This window comes from Perognathus longimembris, chromosome 16 (assembly GCF_023159225.1).
Source record: "Perognathus longimembris pacificus isolate PPM17 chromosome 16, ASM2315922v1, whole genome shotgun sequence".
NCBI classification, from domain to species: Eukaryota; Metazoa; Chordata; class Mammalia; order Rodentia; family Heteromyidae; genus Perognathus; species Perognathus longimembris.
In genome coordinates, this window is record NC_063176.1 from 56,176,844 (window position 1) to 56,197,345 (window position 20,502).

The 20,502-nt window shown below is 52.1% G+C and overlaps 1 protein-coding gene across 4 annotated transcripts in view; it reads left to right on the forward strand.

Moving 5' to 3' along the window:
* Positions 1-14,008, forward strand: part of Kiaa0232 (KIAA0232 ortholog) — a 52,545-nt gene extending 38,537 nt beyond the window's left edge. Inside the window, exons 7-10 of one of the 4 annotated variants that reach the window (XM_048364526.1) lie at positions 1,054-1,125; positions 5,445-5,553; positions 9,430-9,527; positions 11,461-14,008. In XM_048364526.1, the coding sequence (XP_048220483.1) occupies positions 1,054-1,125; positions 5,445-5,553; positions 9,430-9,527; positions 11,461-11,637 (456 nt within the window). In that variant the 3' untranslated portion in view covers positions 11,638-14,008. The remainder of the gene's footprint in view (positions 1-1,053; positions 1,126-5,444; positions 5,554-9,429; positions 9,528-11,460) is intronic. The other 3 variants (XM_048364527.1, XM_048364528.1, XM_048364529.1) reach the window with 3 other exon arrangements.
* Positions 14,009-20,502: the final 6,494 nt, after the last annotated feature.

Sequence of the window (20,502 nt, forward strand, 5' to 3'; positions counted from 1 at the left end):
AATTTATTTATTAATTGAACACAATTTTTTTGACAAGGTGTAGTGCAAAAAGGGTACAGTTACATAGTAGGGCAGTGTGTACATTTCTTTTGCAAAAAGATTTTTTAAGTAGCAAGCCTGTTAGATGTAGGTCAGGTGTATTAGAGCTATGTATAAGATGTAAAATATATTACATCTGGACAGGGTTCCCTAAGATACAGTGTAGTACGTGTAAAAAGGAACCCACAAACCAAATACTGCCAAATATTCTCTAAAGAAGCTTAATATAGATATGAAGCATGGGTTCCTGAAATAGTGAATTCTCTGTTGTCTGTGAAGTGAGAGTCACGTGAAATTATGCTAATAAGAGTCATTAAGTATATTCCTTACGTATATTCCTAAAAAGTGGTTTTAAGTTCAATTGATTACACCAGGAATAATAATAAAGGCGATACCCTGCTCACAAAGAAGCTTAGCTACCTGTCTTGTCCACTTTTCAGCTAGCATTGGACACAGTAGCTGCTGGCCTTCTCCAAAAGCAGCTGATTGAGCCGAGCTGAAGGCATTTAGAAGCCTTGCTGCCTGAACTGGGTAGCTGCTGTGTCCCTCCCTCCCTCCCGCCTGCCTGCATGCTGGCTCCACCTATGCCTTGAGGCCGTCTCCACCTGCCACCTCCTTCACCCACACAGCCCTTCTCCTCTCCTCTGCTCCACCCTCACTCTGAATTAATTTCTCCCTCTTCCTTTTCCTGCCTCTTGTTTTATTTTCTATGTTATTTACGCACTTTTTGTCTTGTACTTGATTATCAGCTCCCTATGGCTATGGACCACGCCTGACTCATTGTTGGGGCCCTGTGATTCAGTGTGCATCTGTCTGCCTGTGAGAATAGAGGGGTCCCAGGAATTTAAGAATCCCCTCTAGTTGGCCCATAGAGAGTCCCTGTAGTGTGATTGAGAAACCCAAATGTGAATGCTAAGGAGAACTCAATAATGTTAGCCTTTACTTGTTGTTCATTGCCCCATTTTTTTCTTCTTAAATATTCCTTTATGTACTTTGTATTTCACCTGGTTCCAGATTGGGAAGAAAGAAAAAGAGGAAAGAAGCGAGATTCTACATCATACCACTACCATATTCCTTCGCTTTCTAGTATGTTGATGTATTTCTCTTATCAGAATTATGGGCCTTGAGGTCTTAGCTTCCAGAGGATGTTTGGGGTTTCCTGAGAGTCCAGCTACTGGAACTGTCAGCACCAACCGCCCCTAACATCACTATCGGTTCAAGTTGACCTCATAGATTCATGTGAGGTGTGAAGTTGAAGGAGTGGCCCAAAGGGACAGCTTGGGACTAGGCTGGGGCTCAGACCTGTGCCCTTGAACCGTGGGGCTCATAAGGGGAGATTCTTTCCAGAAGGCAGTCTGTGAATTCACGTAAAGGTGACTAGTAGTCTGTCTGCATTAGAGCAAGAAGACAAAATATAGCATTTCCAGTAGAATTGGTATTTGGGAAAATGAGAAGAATAGGATTTGTTCTTCAAAAGTGTAGGTCAGGGCTAGGAATGTGGCTTAGTGGTAGAGTGCTTGCCTAGCATGCATGAAGCCCTGGGTTTGATTTCTCAGTACCACATAAACCAGAAAACACCGGTAGTGGCGCTGTGGCTCAAGTGGTAGCGTGCTAGCCTTGGGCAAAAGAAGCTCAGAGGCAGTGCTCAGGCAAGCCTCAGGACTGGCCAAAAAAAAAAAGTGTAGGTCAGCTGGGCATCATTACACCTCTAATCCTGGCTACTCAGGAGGCTGAAATCTGAGGATCATGGTTTGAAGCCAGACCATGCAGAAAAGTCTCGGTGAGACTCTTATCTACTCAAAAACTGGAAGTGGTGCTACAGCTCAAGCTGCCTCGAGCACAAAGAAGTTTAGGAACAGTGTCCAGGCCCTTAGTTCAAGCCCTACAGCCAACAACAACAACAACAACAAAAATCACTTAACCCTTTATCAGATGCCTGCTGCCTGCCTGTTACACTGAGGTGGGAACCCTGGGTGAGTGAGGCCTCATTCTTGCCCAGGAAGAGTTCAGTCTGGTCAAGAAGACTGGTTTGGCCAGGTGCTGGTCACTCATCCTAGGTACTCAAGCAACTGAGATCTGAGGATTGCAGTTCAGACCCAGCTCAGGCAAACACATCGGAGAGTCCAGCACGGTTAGCCAGCAAAAAGCCAGAAGTGGAGGGTCTGTTTCATGTGGTAGAGTGCCAGCCTTGGACAAAAAAGCTAAATGAGAATGCAAAGTCCTGAGTTCAAGCCCTGGTACTGGCACATGCACACACACAAAGCAAACCGTCTATAAAATGAGGTTGTAAATAGTTTTCTTTTCATTGAAGTAGGCAGTTGGTACATTTTACAGGAAGCTATTGTATCCCCCAGTAGCAACCCCTAGCACAAGTAGATCTCCCAACTGTGTTTCCTGCATGGAAACACGTACTTCCTCCTGTTTTCTCGTTTTTAACTAAAATGGTACTTTGTTATAATGGCCTCTTATTTCCTACGCACGTGTTTTATTATACGGACATATGCGATCCCACTACCCAGTTCCTTAACCTTTAGTGCACCAGAGCCAATGTCATTTTAGGGACTGTGGTAGATGGGGTGATGGAGGTGACCCTAGAAGGCTGTTGGAGCCTTGGAGAGCCCTTCCAGACTATCAGAGGTGTGGAAGGCTATTTGAGCACACTTGGGCGTACAGGACATGAGGGAGCTGTAGGCAGCAGGAGGGATGCCAGGTGGAGGTGTGTGTTGGGGAATGAATGCACCTCTCTTCAATGTGGGTACAGGTGAGGACTAACAGACTTGCATTGCACCACAGGTGCCCAGTATGTGTGTGGCACAAGTGCCTTCTTGTCATTTACTCCATTAGCATTGAAAAGAAGCAGGAGGCTTAGTCCCTGCCTTCAGAACCTCCCAGGCTAGTGAAGAGAGCTCATTTTTGACCCTGTTCCCCAGACCAGCTAGGCTATTGAGTAAGAAAGGATGTAAAGCTCGGAGTCTTTCCATCTTCTAAAGACTCCCGAGTGTAACACGTGTGGCTAAAAGTATTTGTTGGCAGTTTGTATGAAGCTTGTGTTTCTCTCTCTGTCTCTCTCCTTCTCTTCTTCACCTGTTCACCCCCCCAACTCCACACACATGCACTGTTTTCATTGATTCATTGAGCGTGTGCCAAGTGCCCACTGTGCCTGGTGCTAGAATGAATAGCAGAGAGCCGTGGTTGTGTCGTTACCTGCAGTCTTGACAGGCGCTCTCTGAGTGTACGGGCTCTTCAGAAACGGAGAGTGGGCCAGGCATGTGGTGGGTTGGGGGTGCAGGGAGGAGGCAGGGCAGGCCGGCCGGAAGTCCTTGGAGCTGGGCAAGGGAGAAGATGCTTGGAGGCAGGCGGGTGTGCATCTCCTCCCAGTGGTTGTACTCCTCTCCCCCCTGCTTCCAGTTTCTTCCTTTGTACTCATAACCACACCAAGTTTACTTAATATGTTAAACGGACAGTAAGTAGATAAGCAAAATGTAGTCATATCTTTGCTGTGTGACCTAAAAGTTGGGCATAACTGACTGGAAAGAGTTCACGAATTGGTACCTCTTTGTTGAATATAGTTAGCCAAGCATGGAACAAGACCTAGGAGTTGACCGCCAAATGGAGGGTGCTAAAAAGACTCCTAAAACAAGGGCAGAAATGGGTCAGCTCTTACTAATGGGATCAGCAGGAGAAAGAGGAAATGATGTGCTGAATAATCACCCTAGACGAGAGAGGGGTTCTTCAGGTCTGTAGACACATTTATCTACCTAGCCCTGCCCCTAAGGCACCCAGTGAGTCTCCCTTGGCATCTGACCCCCTCTCAGAGTGTGACACCAGCTCTCAGTGGTGCCTTGACCCCTCCAGGCTGCTTTCCTCACCGTGCCCAGTCCTCCACAGTCAGCTCCCCTTCTCTTGCCCATGCCCTCCTCCTGCCTCATGAGAGGATTAAGAGATGAGCAGCATAATTAAATCCTCAGAGCTGATAGGAACTCCTGTAGAAGCCTGTACCCTCCATATCCATGTATTTCCAGTAGTGCCTTAGGGTAGTACTACCAACTGCTCTCCCAGAATAGGCAAGGTCTTCCTGAATAGACTTAGGGTGCTGTGAACTGGGTGTCAGGTGCTGTTATCCACCTTGAAATACCTGCAGACTGTTAGTGCTGGCCTCATTTGCATTCAGCCTCACCTGCTCAGCCCTCTTGACCTTCGCATCTGTGTGTCTTAACAGTATGATTAGGTCTCCTGTAGAATAAGCTACAGGAGAGAATAGTGAAGGTTAACTGACCTCTTTGGGTAGACTACCATTCTCTTTGGTTCCTAATTTAGGGGCATTTCTGAAAATTATTTTAAATTAAAATGAAAGCAGGAAGTGTGTTTCTCATTTAGTTACAAAATAAAAATACGTTTCTGAGTCAAGCAGTTTTAGACCCATGAAATAAAATTTACAGTTAAGGGGGCTGGGAATGTGGCCTAGTGGTAGAGTGCTTGCCTAGCATGCATGAAACCCTGGGTTCGATTCCTCAGCACCACATAAACAGAAAAAGCTGGAAGTGGCGCTGTGACACAAGTGGTAGAGTGCTAGCCTTCAGCAAAAGAAGCTCAGGGACAGAGCCCAGGCCCTGAGTTCAAGCCCCGGGACTGGCCCAAAATAATAATAATTTACAGTTAAAAGCTTAACCTTTTAGGGAATTGATGGATCATCAGCTACTGAACACACCTTTAAAACAGTAAAGATTTACCTGGAGTGTACAGGCCTCATTGCTGAGCAGGCTGCTTCTGAGAGCCCAGGCCTTAGCTCCAGGGAGCTGTTGGCAGGCCCACCACAGACAAAGTAAAAAGAACATGGGAAGAGGTGATGACCAGCATACCAGAACGCGTGTGCTCACCAAGCTGGCCACAGCGACATGGGGCCTAACCCTCGCTGCCCAGAAAGGTGGTCCCAGTGTCCAGCTGACCTTTGAGAGTTCCAGTTGTGAAGGCTGGAGCCTGGATTCTGCCTTGGGTTCCTCTTGTGTGATTGGACCCCCCACCCCCACCCGTGGGCAAGAGTCAAGCTCCCTCACCCCATTCCCTTAGAGTACCTCATTATCTCAGAACCACCTTATTACCTGTGTGTACTTTGAAACCTAGAAATCTTCTTTAAATTGGCCGTATTTCTTGTCTGATTTTAAACCTTGTTTAGTAGTTTTGCATTTGCTTTGTTAAGATTTTTGTTCTATTTTCAGAGGAATTGCTTTTTAAGAAAACTTACTTTGCTATGAACATGGTGGCTTTTATCCTTGCCTTATCCAAAACAGTACAAAAAAAAATCTCACCCTTTAAACAATCCCAGGTTTATGGTCCATAATAATAGTTGAATTTTCTCTATCCTGCCAGTTTATAAACACTTTCTGTATTTGGTTTAATCTAAACAGTTTCCTGTATTGAACACTGATGTACAAGAAATGAATACCAATCAAGGAAAGCAGACGTGGTGGGAAAAAGCTTTGTATTCTCCTCTTTTTCCAGCATCAGAATGTGAAGGTAAGGAGATGTGTGTTATTCACTAATTCAGATTTCAAAATGATTAGAGCAAATTCCTTTGCTAGGACCATTAGCCCAAGAACACAGGTTTCTGTGGCCAGCACTTTTGTCACACACTGAGGGCATATGAGTGAGAACTGGATCCTGCTATTAAACTGGAAAATGGCAAGTGAAGGCGGCAGGTTGGAAATTCCTAAAGGCCACAATGAGATGTGTGCTGCTACCAGTGGACACAGAGGAGGAAAAATAATCAGGAAAGAAGGCACAAGGGACTGTCAGGAGAAAAGAACAGGGATGCAGAAGGGGAGAATGCAGTCAAGAATCCAGTGTATATCTTGTAAAATTAAGAAGAGTGAGGGAGGAGCTGGGAATGTGGCTTAGCGGTAGAGTGCTTGTCTAGCATGCATGAACCCCTGGGTTCGATTCCTCAGCACCACATAAACAGAAAGAGCTGGGAATGGCGCTGTGGCTCAAGTGGTAGAGTGCTAGCCTTGAGCAAAAAGAAGCCAGGGACAGTGCTCAGGCCCTGAGTTCAAGCCCCAGGACTGTCCCCCCGTGCCCTCCCCCCCAAAAAAATGTGAGGGAAGGGATGGAAAGAAGAGGGGGATGTATTAATGAATGTTGAAGGGAGTGACATTGATCGAGATAGATTGTGTTTATAATTTTTTTTGCTGAATGGCAAGTCCTTTGTACAACTACTTAAAGATTATAAACAAGAAAACCAGCAGATTTTTGCTGGGCCCAAAAGGCAAATGGGGAAGAGCCTGTCCCATTTGGGAGCCTGTGTCATTGGTAGAGTTGCCATGTAGAAAGGATAGCTAAGGAAAGGGTATCAGTCGGTTTGGAGGGTGTTACCACCAAATATGTGCTTCAAACATTGGTAGCAACTGAAGAATCCAGAGCTGTGCCACAGTGGCCCACTCCGGAAGAGCCAGAAAGGGCAGGAGCTGCCACCTGCAGCAGAAGACTGCTTCCTTGCAGTGATTCTAACACATTTCCACTGATGGTTCCCCCACCTCAGCTCTGGAATGACTGTCATCCTTAGTAGGAAGGAGCCCAGCGCCAACTTCTGGCTCTAGGTTCTCCATTATATAGTCTCTTGGCAGGTGCCAATAAGTGATGGTATGTCTGTCTGTGGTGTGGAGTGGCTTGTGGAATAATTCAGTGGATAAATGATAGTAGTGTGGGCGTGTGTGTGTGTGTGTGTGTGTGTGTGTGTGTGTGTGTGTGTGTGTGTTTATGTTTACCTCTGTGCCAGAGCCTAAACTCAGGGCCTCACACTGACTCAATTTGCTTTCTTATAGCTAGCACTCTGCCACTTGAGCCACACCTCCAGTCTGTCGTTTTGCTCATTAATTGGAAATAGAATTTGACAGACTTTTTCTGCCCAGGCTTTGAGCTGAGATCCTCTGATCTCTGTCTCCTGAGTGGCTAGGATTGCAGGCAGGAGCCACCTGTAGCTAGCCATTCCTTTGGATGACAGCTGTGAATTAGAGCTCAATGAGTTGCCTGATCATGACAGTGTGAAATGTCCTTTGTGTGCGGGGCATGGGCAATTCTAGCCTCAGTAGGAGGTTACAGGTGGAAGACAGGTAGGCAGTAATGACTGAGCATACTCGGATGCTTCTAGAGTTGGAAATGATTAAGAACAAGTGTGCACTGCTCAGAGTGCCCCCGCCCCCGGGACTCCTCTGCTTCCCTGGAAAGGTAGATTGCCCTCTGGTACACCAGTGGAAGGGCTGGGGCGGGGAAATGCGGCAGCCTGTTTGGGTACCCGTCTGGCTTGAGGGTGCATGCCCCTGGCCTCTGCCCACCCATCCTCTCCCTGCTGACCTGACCTCGCGTTCGTGGGTACTTCACTCAGCAGTCGTGCCTGCTTGGTACTGAGTGTTGCTTTAGGCTCTGGAAAGGTAGAGACAATCCCTGCCCTCCTCCTGGTCAGGTGCTTGCAGAGAAGCAAGGGACTGCCAGCAGGGAGAGGCACCAGGCAGAAGCAGGGGCTGGCACAGAGGGGGATGGCACAGGAGGGTAAGGGCAGAAGCAGCCAGCTTGTGGAGAGCAGGCTCCAGAGGCTTTGAGATGGTATGGCCACACTCACACTCTCCAGCTGGCTTTCAGTTCTTTGAAGGGTCTGCTGGCATCAGCATGTATTGTCCTAGCCACGTGGAGGGAGCCCTAATAGTCAGAAATGGAGACCATGGTTAGGGCCCAGACTGGAGACACAAAGCTCAGTTGGAACTCCACGTGGCTGTGCCTAGATGCTAGGTCTGCTGGGGCCTTTGTGTGCTCCACTGGCTCTATTTGTAAGTAGAGGCGAAAAGGAACAAGTCTTGGCTGGGTAGCTATGCAAAAAGGTAAATGGCCCCAAACAGTGCCCTACTTTTCCCTTGAGTTTACTCATGGCTATTACTGTGAGCACTGTGAGCTGCACGGGCCTAGTTCTCTCTCCTGAGGCCTTGTGGGAGGGGAGCACCTCTGGCCCAGGGCCCAGCTGCCTCTCCCTCTACAGCCCTTCACCTAGACCAGGGGGAGACAGGAGCAGCTGGGAGGGAGTGCGGTCAGGAGGGTGAAGCAAGGCTAGGCCTCATCAGCCATGTCTAAGCCCTTGTCCACCCTAGGTTGGTGGTTGTATAGGCGGTCGTGTGCATGGCAGCTTCATACACAGTAGCACCTCCTTGAAGGTGAAGTGCTCAAGAGCCCTTTGAGGGCAGGTAAGATTATATCGCGGGTGAAGAGCAGAACCTAGCATCAGCTATGGCCTGCCCGCCCTACCCTAGCCTGGGTTTTCTTAGTAATTTTCAGTCACTGCCATTGTCAGGTCATGGAGCGTGATCTACACAGCCAACACAGGGCTGATGGTCTTGCCCTGCACAGCCTCCCTCCTCCCCTCCCCCACAACACGGTGGCCACTGCAGCCCCCTTGTGCCCAGAGCGGCTCACTGACTCTTCATGGAGTACTGAGCGACTTCCTGCCTGAGTATATGTCAAAGCTAGGCCCAGTCCAGTCTAGCTTGTTTTCCCACTGTGCCATGTCTCTGTCATAGCCACCTTCTTCATGGAACCAGGGGACAAAGGCTGGTCTAGATTGAGACCATAGCACCTGCCTGGGTTGTGCACTGGAGTCCCCTGGGCGCTTCTCAGATGGCTGGACAGTCACCTGCCTCATCCAGGCCGTTCCAGCAGTCTGTCTCCCAGAGTGCTACTGGTGACTCCGATAAGTAGCACAGGCCGAGAACAATGGGGCTTCTTGGATTTGTTTGAGTCCTTCTATTCGAGCCTACATTTCCTTCCTGTCATGGGGGCCGTGGCCCAGTGGAAGGAGGCTGCTCAGCCTCCTTCCTTTCCCATTGCACAAGTGTAGGGAACGCAGGGTTAGTGTGGGTTCCCAGGAAGAGCAGGCCAGGCCATTGCCTGTCTTGCTTTCTCTTTGCACACCCCTGTGTGGAGCATCTGTGTCCTGTGTTTCATAAGCTCATCAGTACCGTATCGTCCATCTCCCTCCACACGTACGCATTCTTGAGAGCACAGCCTCCCTCGCTCCTCTATCCTGTGTTCCCGGGTGCCACCCTGTCAGAGGCAGGATAGCAAGTTGGAGAGAGTGCCTCGTGTTAGACTAGGCTCATATTGCCTGGTTTTTGTTTTGTTTTTTAACTAAGATTCATTAAATGGTCTGGTCCAAGATTTCTCAGTTGGCGTAGTGTTTTCTCGTGCATACCTGGCTGCCTGTGCTTTCAGTGCCTGCTTTGAACCTTCAAAGGGTTGGGAGATCTAACTTTTCAGTGAAAATGGAACAAAAAAAATGTATGTTTCATAACTATGTCTTAATGGAATTTCCCCCCTTTCCCTCTTTTCCCTTTTCCATTCAAAATGATTAAGAATGTTATACAAATGCCAAGGGAGACAATGGTATAGAAGAATATCCAGATGTTAAAGAAATACCCAGTAATGAAGAGCGTCTGTTAGATTTTAATAGGGTAAGTGGACTGCCCTCCTCCTTACTGTTAACTTAGAAATGGCCACTACTGCCCTAGTCGCCTGTAGTCAGACAGCTGGGAGTCCTGTGACATACTCCTACACCCTCCCCACCCCCGTGCTCTTTGGCCTTTCCTTCAGGTTTCCCTCACCATCTCCCTGTCCTGTTGCCGTCTAGGCCTTCTGAAGGAGTCCTCCCTCTTGCTCCGGCTTCCTTGACACTGCTGTCACGGGATTTCTACGTGGGATGCTGAACCTTGCCCGCCCCTTCCAGATTTGAGTGGCACCTTTTCATTTGTCCCAGTACCTGCCAAGAAACCTTTCTAGTTGCTTTCTCCTGTCCACCCTGGCCTCTGAGGGACAGGCCCCACCCTCTGTCCCCTCACCACGCTGTCTAGGTGCCATCTTGTCGGAGCTATGGCCTTTGGTGCACTGGATTCTCTGCATCTGTGTTGTCAGAAAGCCTGGGTGCCTTGAAGGCAGGATCATGGCCTATGTCTACCTTAGTCTCAGGCCCTCCTAGTTAGGCAAGAAAGCAGGTGAATGAATCTGACAAGACTTCTTTTCCTTCTCCACGTTGATTGTCAGTGTTGGTTCAGGCCCTGTAAGAACTTCCTTCAAAGCACCACGCGATGTCTTGGCCCACAGGCCTGTCAGATGAGCGTGTTGAAGCTGACCCGTTCACCTCCCCCCCAGCCTCAAGCTCCAATCTAAGAGCCACCCCTACTCCCCTCCCCTCCCTCCACGTGCAGCCTGCCTGCCGGCCTGCGCTCCACCTCACCGCCACGCCATACCACCCGCCTCCTCCGTCCTCTCACCCCCCGTCAGTGTCCTTTCTTCTCCGCTCATCCTCCTCATCTCTGGCCAGCAAGACCGTGCTCTCACACACCCTCACGTGCCAGGCACTGATGGCTTGCCCGTTCTGCTGAGCAAAAAACTGGAGGCACCTAAAGATTAAGAGCTATGCGTCTAAGATCATAGAACTATCAAGTAGGTGCCGTCCTGAGCTGGGAGCCCCCCACTCCTACCTGCTGCACGAAGCCCACACTTCCTCCAGCCGGGAAGGCCCTGCGTGCTTTGCCCCTCCGGCTCAGCACCTTGGACTCTCCCCTCCCTGGCTTTCCTATGCTAGTGCCTTGGGCTCTCCAGCAGGGACAGTGACGATAAGTGTGATGAGGGGGTGGGAAGCGCTACTGTAACTGGTGAAGGGTTTCTCCTTGCATCTCAGGTCCGAGGGGACAGGGATGCGCGCCTTCTCATGGAGGAGCAGTCCCACGCTAGAGTAGCTACCCTACACAGCATGAGATAGTGCTAGGACCCATTGCAGAAACTTGGCCGTGGGTGGCATGGAGCCCTGCCCAGCATGCCTCTGCTCCAGAGCGCCACCTCCCACTGCACTGCGGCCCGGGCCCTGGGGAACGGCGACCTCGGGGTAGAGGTCTGTGCCCGCCCCAGAGCCCTCAGAAACTTGTTGAGAATTAAGGAATCACTTTTACTTTATTTTTTGTAATTAAATTCTATTGACAAGGTGTTATGCAAAGGGGGTACAGTTACATAATAAGCCACCGAATGCATTTCTTGTGATATCTTACACCCTCATTTTTCTTTCCCTTCCCTAGATCAGGTAGGCATATATACAATACCCAGTGTACCAAAATCATCTACAGTAGCCACATAGGGTACGCCACAGAAAACTCACCTAGAAAGGAATCCCTTTTAGCTCACGCCCACACCACCACATTGTTCACGTGACTCCGTGCAGAATTCCTATTGGGGATCTTGACGGATTAGGGAGCAGAGGTGAATTTTCTCTAAAAAAGTGAAACTCCACAGGAGAGCACTAGTGATTTGTTATTTCTTCTCTGTACATCAACGAAGCGCCTCAGCCCTTTGGAGCAGTTTTGACCTGTTGGGACATTTGTTCTTGAATCTTAGGTGTCTTCTGTTTATGAGGCACGGTGTGCAGAGGAGAGAGGTCCTGGAGCCAAACCGAATGGCCTCCGCAGGAAGATGTACTCCAGCGCCAGCTCCGACTCGCGGGACTCTGGCTCCGAAGGCAGCGAGTGGGCGGGTCCCAGCGGAGAGGAGCTCTTCTCCCGAACTCACCTCTGACCCTGCAGGGCGGCGCCACTCGCTCCAGACCACGTGCGATGGGAAGTCGCCTTCTGTGAGGCCTGTTAGTCTAAAGCAGCAACTTAGGTTTCTTCGTCAATTAACTGATTCACATCAGTGATTCTCTTTCTCTTCTTGCTTATTTTAGAGTTGAGGACAGCTGTCCTGTTGAAGATTTGTTTCCCAGCTGTTAAGTTCTTGCTATCTGAAGTAGACTAGACTGTGCTGTCCAGTGAAGAATGGGTGTGCATGTGCTTGTCTTAGAGGTGTCCCCGCTTCTGCATCGCAGCTGCAGGCCTTCCCTCTCACTGCCGCTGCTCCGCCATGACCTCCCCACACAGCAGTGCCCGCGGCCGCGGCGCTGGCCAGACTAGCCATGTTCTCTGAAAGCCGGGAGATGGGCCTCGCCCTGCAGCAGGTCAGCGCCTTTCTGGAGGCAGGGGGGAAGCATGGCGACTCACCCGAGGTCCTTCAGGGGAGCCTGTGGACACTTGACCAGGACCCGCGAGGGCGTGCGTTTAGAGACTTAGTAAATCACTACTGCGTTTTCTCTCTTAGAGTTTCCCTCTAGAGTATCACGGAAGAAACTATGATTTGTTACTCTTGCTAACTGAAGAAGCCAAGGATTTGGGGTGTGGGGCGGGAGATGGGGCAGGGAGGGGTCAGGATGCCCCTCGCCCACCCTCAGCACAGGGCCAGGCCCTTGGCTGCCGTTGGTTGGTGACTACTTTGAATCGTAGCCCCCAAAACTCAGAAGTTACAAACATTTGACATGCCCTATCACCCCAAAGAAATCTTGGCTGCTGCAGCTAGCTGCTTTGTAGCTGTGATGTCGTATAGCTTGCTTCTTACTTTGTGTTTGAGAGAATGTTCTGGAAAGTTCTGTGTGCTGTGGGCTGGGACGGGTAGAGTAATTTTTTCTGCATCTCCGTGTGACTGCTGTTCTGATCACCACCTCATGTGACTTGCTTTCCAGTTGCCTTGGGTCCCCCAAGGAGTCGGTGCGTCTTGCACGGGGCGTGTGCCCGCGCTGCTCACGCCCTTGAGCGTCCACCACCCTGCGTGGCAGGCCGATGCTAGGTTAGGAGCAAACATTGCAAAGTTGAAACATTCTAAATCATTTCCCTTCTCTAACCAACTCGCTGTTTTAAAATACAACAAAAACATCTAGCCTGAGAGATCAGGTTAGCACATCAGGAACATCAGGGATGTTGGAGAAAAGTCTGCCAGCTTCCCCGCCGACTCGGGCAGGCAGTGGATGCGAGTAACTGTGAGCTGAACCGCCCCAGGAAGTACTTGGCCTGGCGCGTTTAAGTCTGTTGTGTTTTCTTCACTGATCACATAGACAGTGCCCTCAGTGCTGTGTGGAGGGGCGGGAGTTCCGTGCATCCTCCCCACGGGAAGCCGGAATTGCCCACCGGGGTCCCCACCGCCCGCGAGGGCTCATGGTTATAAACATACATGTCATCCTTTGACACTTTACAGTGTGTGTGTGCGTGTGTCTGTGTGTGGGTGAGCGCGCGCGAGGGCGTGTGTAAGGTTTTATGTTGCACTTATTTATTTATAGACATAAGTTTTTATGTATTTTCTTTCTTCTGGAGCTTCCTAAAATTTGATTAGCATCTGCACTGAAATATCACTTAACATCAAAGGCAAAAAAAAAAAAGGATTGGAAATTGAAAATTCCTAAAATCACTGCAGTGACGATTATCCTAGGAATCGTTGCCTATGTAGCAGAGACCAAATAAGTGGATTTCTAATACAACCTTGAGGGCAGTTGATTTTGGACAGCTGCTGCTCATCACGAAAGGGCTCCAAGATGACACAGGAGCCGACCTCCTCCGCGTGGGGACAGGCGGTAGAACACCTTCCGTGGGGTGGGGGTGGCTTGGAAGCCACGGACTGACGGGATCTGTTTGTTTTCATGGTGAAGTGGCTAAAGCTCAGAGGCTTTTAGCACAGAGTTGAAAGTGTGGTTTTTTTAGTTTTGTGAATGGATGATCACAAAAAGCATTAAGCACAGTTGGCAGTGCTGACTGCCCCGCGGTGTGGCGCACCCTGGGGTGACACGCCCGTGGTGGTGTGGCACGCCGGTGTCGGGCGCTCACTGTGCTGCGGCGTGCCGTGCTCACGGCGGCCTGCCTCGCGCACTACCCTGTGGCACGCACGCTGGGACACGCCCGCCGGTGTGGCGCACGCGGGTGCGACGCAGGCTGCACATCCACAGCACCGAGGTTTCAGTTTTCCATTCCTGCGCTCAGATTTTTTTTCCGTGGTTGTATTGTTCTGATTTCACGTACACCAGAGTAACTGATTTTTTTTTGTTGTTGTTTTCTTGTGGAGTTAACACCAAATAAAAAAAAATTTAAAACAGTTTGCGGATGTTATTTATCCTAGCAAAGATTTCTTTCAAGAAACTCGACGTCTCTTCTTCCCTGAAGAAGCGAAGAGCCTGAATTACCTTGTTTGTATGGAGGGCGGGGCCTGCAGAGCAGGGAGGGGACCCCCTTTATTCCCAGCACACCGGAGTCCTGAGCCTCGGAGACGTCGGTCAGCCGCGACAACAACAAACTTTACACATGTGAACATGACCGAGGTGTGTTGTAAACCAGTCAGTGGGTGGGAAAATGCAGACTCCTCTCCTCCGTCCTTCCTCCCCCCCAGCCTCCGAGGCAGATGGGAAGGCTCCCCGCCCCTCACGTCTTCGAGGCTCAGCAGTCACATACATAGCCATGGAGTTAAGCTGGGATTCCTGGCCATGCTGGAGGCTTAGCACTGATCACTGTTTAGAGCGTTCTGTGCATCCCCTACTGAACGGTACCTCGGGGCGGCCTTGAGCATGTCCTTCCTTACCGGTGGGCACGGCTCCTCTCGGGAGAGCCTGGGCCGCCCGGGGCTTGGTGGCCAGCACCCAGTAGAGCAGGTCCTGCGGATCCATCTGAGACAGGAGGCTCCTTTTTTCTCAGCCCTGCATTTATTTGAGTTACTTGAGAAAAGTTCTTTTGTTGGTGGTGGTGGTGGTGGTCACGGGGCTTGAACTCTGGACCTGAGTGCTGTCCCTGAGCTCCTTTTTCCTCAAGGCTAGCAATCTGCCACTTGAGTCACAGCCATTTCCAGCTTTTTCTGTAATTATTGGAGATAAGAGTCTCATTGACTTTCCTGCCCAGGCTGGCTTTGAACTGTGATCCTCAGATCTCAGCCTTCTGAGTAGCTAGGGTTACAGGTGTGAGCCACCGGTGCCCGGCAGAGCCCATATTCTTTGTGTAGTTTATCTGAAGTGTGTATTGTACACAAATGAAGCTCAAGGATTCGGCCTCATTTTCCCCAGATCATTCCCAGCCACTCTGACACTTTGCAAGTCCTCCGTGTCCCCCAGATCGCCTCAAATAGCTAGCTGGGACTAGAGATGTGTGCCACCGCCCCTGGCTTGGTGATCATTACTTCATCCCTGCTGCTTTTGACTTTGTCATCTTGGGTTGGGAGAAGCCTCCGAGTGCTGGGTTATACCTGGCGAAGACTGGTCTCTGTGGAGAGTTGGCTTGAACTCTTGTCTTCCTTCGGAGTGGCCTGGTGGGGCCTCCTTCCTGGAGACAGGCAAGGGCGTGTGTGGCGGTGACCCCTACCCAACCTGCTGACATTCAAGTGATGCTGTGGGCACAAGCTAGCATCGGACTTGCTGTGCCCAGCCTGGGTGTTGAAGCGGAAGCTGTGGCACCGTGAGACGCAAGACCCTTGTTTAGGATCACATAGGGCAGGGGCAGGGTTCCAGCCGGGCACTGTGATGGCGGAGTCCATTTGCCGCACCAGCACTGCCTCCCCCAGATCTCACCTTTTACCCTGCAAGCAGGTTCTCCCTGTGAGCAGGGCTGCCCTCTCCAAGAGTGGCGGGCAGGACCTGTCATTGGGGTGCACCGTCAGGCCGCAAGGGTCAGTGTGATGTGTTCCCGGGACTGAGCGTGCCCCATGCACTTTGTGTGGGGGAGGGGGGAGGGGTGTGGTGGGGGAGCTGGCCCAAAGCAGAAGCAAGAGTGCAAAGTTATCCATGACCGGCTACATCCACCAAGGGTACTGACCCACAGACCAGCCACACGCCTGTGGGTGTCTCCAGAGAGGAGCACCCCAACAGGGAGCCCCAGGGGGCTCAGCATGCTGGCTCCCAGCCATCCCCCTTCCCTGTCTGTGCCTGCTCCCCCAGGAGCTCCCCTGGCAGGGGGCAGTGCAGGCTCAGGATGGAGTTGTTTGTGTACACCCCAAGGTGGGTGGCACGCCCTGAGGTCCCCATGCCGGTCCCCTTTGCGTTACAAATAGATTTGGTGTCTTCTCTCACACAAGTTAGCCACGGGTTGGTTTAAAGCTGTTACAGATGGAAGTCAGGACCTGCAAGGGACGGCGGTGGACCACGCTCGCTCTGGAGGCCTAGAGAAGAAACTGGAGCTGGTGCCCGGCGCTCAGCCTGGAGCCAGCCGCTGGGCCCCGGGGAAGGGACCACACACAGGCCGTCGCGGCGGACCTCCGGGGTTTTCTGCCCGCCTCTCAGAGGCAGAGCCTCCGGCAGCCTGGGCACCCCTGCTTTCTTTTCTTTTGTGTATGCTTGTGCCTGTATTGGGATTTGAACACTGAACCATGTGCTGTTGCTCAGCTTTCTTGCTCATGGCTGGTGCTCTACCATGTGAGCCATGCCTCCAATCCAGCTTTTTTCCTTGGTTGATTTTCCTGCCCAAATTATTGCGATGCAAACATCCTTGGCCACGTGGACCAGTCACTAGGGAGACCCCAGGCTGGACAGGCTGCAGGCAGACTCCTTGCAGACATGGCTGAGAGGTTGTGGCTGTGGCGCACCCTTGTGACCCTGTCGGGCATCCCATGCGCGATCCCTTCTTGCCCGGCTTCCCAACTCCATTTTTCATTGGTTCACAGAGACCCCATTTTTACTCCCATGGCTTTCACTCTGTGCTCCCCACCCCCTCTTCCTGTCTTTTTTCTTTTTTTGGGGGGGGGGGCAGACCTGGGGCTTGGACTCAGGGCCTGAGCACTGTCCCTAGCTTCTTTTTGCTCAAGGCTAGCACTCTGCCACTTGAGCCACGGCGCCACTTCTGGCCATTTTCTGTATATGTGGTGCTGGGGAATCGAACCCAGGGCTTCATGTATACGAGGCAAGCACTCTTGCCTCTAGGCCATATCCCCAGCCCGCCCCTCTTCCTATCTTGAAACCAGCCCCACGGCTACTTGTCAGGAAGTGATTAGGTCAGGGGTGATGAAGTCATCTGATAGATCCCATCAGACTAGTGCCCCAATAAAAGGACCCCTCAGCCCTTCAGCCCATAAGAACACAGTGAGAAGACACCCTTGTGAACCTGGAAGCAGAGCGCACCAGACCCTGGAACTTGAATTCCCGGCCTTCAGAACTGCAGGAAGTACATTAATAGACACTACCACCACCACCACCACCACCACAGGGCCTTTGCACAGATGTAGCACCTGTCGTTCATTTGAACATTCATTCAATGTCCTCTTTTGGTCTGAGACCTCCACTTGCACCTGCTATCTGTGTCCTCAAGTTAGGTGTTCCAGACCCATGGTAAGAGGTGCATGTGTCCTGTCGCCCTCTGAGCCCTGCCTTCCTTAGTCAAGATGTTCCACCTGATTATGAGGATGTGTGATAGGACTATTACAGAGAATCAGACAGTAACATCATGGACTTAAAACACACTTCTGAGTGCCCCTTATTAAAGGGAAATTTTCTGGGGACATTTTTCACAATTGGCTTCATCCCCCAGGTTTACATTACCCAGCCACGCATTCTATCCAAGTTCAGGCTCAAACTGCTGCGTTTTGCCATTAAGAGTGCTCAAGCCTCCCCAGGGGCCGAGTCCAGACCTAGACGGGCCAGTGGCTCGGCCTCACCTGCCCTGGACACTCTAGACATTTCCCTTGCTCTCCATCACCTGTGCATGAACAAAGGCTTGGCAGGCTGCCTCAGACAGAAGATGGCTTCCTGAGTGAGGTGACACATTGAGAACCTCTAACCCACAAACAGGACCTCCAACTCAGAGAAACAGGGCAAGAAGACTTTATTAAGCCATGGCTTCTGCTCTCCTCTGTTCGCATAGGAGAGCACAGCCCCGAGCCTTTGTTTAGCAGGGTTTTTAGAGGGAACAGCCATATGCAGAAGTAAAGTGGTTAGTGATTACAGATAGCAGTCCTCAAGGCTACAAAGTAACCACATAACTAATTACTACAAGGCAATAAACAATAACTTGTCAAGGTTACATCAAGACTAAGACTAAGCTACATCAAGACTAATGGCTACAAAGTAACATTCCAGCAATTTACCTTTGGGGCTCTCTGGTTTTTTGTATTGGAGATTTATTCTTGCTGACCAAACCACATCTCAGATCCTCTCCCATCCGTGCCTGCCATAAATCTGTTTGGAGGACTTATTTCCAAAGGCCTGTCTCTGGCAGTTTCTTGTAATGGCTGGTCTGGGGTGTCTCTCACTAAGGCATTCTGTCTTTGACGTTTTGTCCTATTTCTGATACTCAGTATTTTTGTCCTGCCTCTGAGTTCACACGCCCCCTTTACCACAGGGAATGGGGACCAGGCACAGGTCCGTGTGGCAGAGGTGGGGCGTGCCTGGCTGGCCTTCCCTCCCCGGGAGGCCCCTGCACCTGGGCCTCCACCTCTGCAGGTGGAGATGGAGGAATCTGCGTGGTAAGCCTGCGGCGCCTTCCTCCTCCTCTCTTGACAGCCCTGCCTACTGAGGTCGCGTGGCAGCCGCTCCCAGCCCCGACTCGGCCTCCTCGAGCTCCGTGGCTTCCGTCGTGGCGGAGAGGGCATGCTCCTTTAGCCCCGTGCCCAACACAACACGGGAGCCCAGAGACGATGGCCGTGCCAGGCAGGCAGACTGCGCAAGCGTCCGCAGCGTTTGCCTCCTTCCCGGCGCACGGTGGTGTGGACGGAGACTGGAAGGCGGACTTGGAGTCGGCCAAGTTTGTCACAACAGGTACAAATATCATTCCTATGGGATGAAGCCCCAAGAGGTCTTTTTAAAAAGTAAAATATTAATACTTTCCCACGACTAGGGCTTGAGCTCAGGGCCTGGGCGCCGTTCCTTAGAATTTTCCACTCGAGGATGGTGCTCTACCACTTGAGCCACACCGCCACTTCTGACTTTTTGCTGGTTAACTGGAGATAAGGCTCTCATGGACTTCCCGGCCCAGGCTGGCTTCAGACCACGATCCTCAGATGTCAGCCTCCTGAGTAGCTAGGATGACAGGCGTGAGCCACTGGCTCCTGGCTTCGCATAGTATCCTCACAGACATTTGCTTTCCCCACAGCAAAAGCAGATGCGTGCATGAGCACACGATTCAGCAGACAGGAGATACTTGGGTAAATACTCCAGTGATGACAAAAAGAACGCCTTTTTTAACTTGCAGAGCACTAAGAGCAGAAGTCATGCCAGGCGTGTGTGAGCGGGAGCCTCGCTCTCCCGGGGCCTGTGATGGCTGGAGGTCCCCTGACCTTCACTCCCCACCTGGGAGGAGCCCAGCTTGGGGGTCACGGCGGCCCTGGAGAAGTCTCCCACTCTGGCTGTCAGTCAGATGGTGATAGTTGCCCCTGCCGGGCAAGGTCAAGTTGAGCCGGCGGGGGAGGGGGCGGGCAGTGCCTCCACGCCCTGCGGCACACGGGGGCCAGGCGCCCTTCACAGAGCGCAGCAGAAGGTGGCGGCGTCGCGCAGGGCCCCGGGTGTGCAGCGGTGCGGTGGTACCGGGGTGGGAGCTGGGAGGAGGCCCGGGAGAGGTTCTTCTCCATCCAGGATGCATTGAGGCGGAGTGGCAGAGGCTGCCACTGAGGAAAGGCCTCAGCTCCGGGGAGGAGCCCCCGCGGCTGGGCCGGTCCCCCTTGCTAGCAGCCTGACCCCTCTGGCTTGGGGGGCTCCGTCGGCAGTCAGGTGAGCAGCTCTTCCCCCTGCTTGCCCCCAGGCCTGCCCTCCGTGGTCTCCTCCTGTGGTGGGTGGAGCTGGCTCGCTGGCAGGCCAGGCCCACAGGTGGCCTGAAGCAGTGTCTCACCGGCCCTGAGCACCTGCAGGGCGGGGCAGGGAGGCAGTGAGGAGGGTGGGCAGGGGAGGGGGGAGGCCGGAGCCCTCTGCCAGCTGCCATCACCCCTCTGTGGTCAATTTGGAGTGGAAGGCAGCTCCCCACACGAAGGGAGGAGATTCCATCCCAGGAGCCTCTGCCCAGCCTGGCTGTGTGGGGCCGAGACAGCCCTACGCGCCGGCCCCGGAGGGGCACTGTGCCTGGGGGTGGGGGGGTTGTCGGTGAGCGGCTCTGCCAGGCGCCAGTCCCCAGGGGAGGGGAGGGGAGGGGAGCTGGGCGGGCACCCCTGGGACACGTTTGTTTGGATCGTGCCGCAGGTTAGGCTGCCTGGAGCTGGGGAGGTGTGCAGGAAAGCCCGTGGCTGATGGCCAGACTTCCTGGGGGCCGTTGGTGGGTAGAGACGAAGCAGCCGCTTTGGAGGCGGAGCTGTCCCCTTCACGTGCCCTGTCACCCCTTGTGCGGCCAGAGGGGGCACGCAGAACCCAGACGCCGAGGCAGGAGCCTCCCAAGGTCGAGGGCAGCCTGGACCACACAGCAAAGCCCTTCTCCACACGACCATCAAGGGCCGTCTCTTCCCCCGTTTCCCACCCACCCCAGGTGGTTACACATTCATTGAGGGCAGAGTGGCAGGGTGGCTTTTTGGGGGGGGGGAAGAGTGGGGGAGGCTGGTTCTAGGGACAAACTCAGAGGCCTTGGTTGCTCGTGGCTGGTGCTTCACCACAGAACCATGCCTCCAGCCTAGCTTTTTGCGGGCTAATTGGCAGTGGAG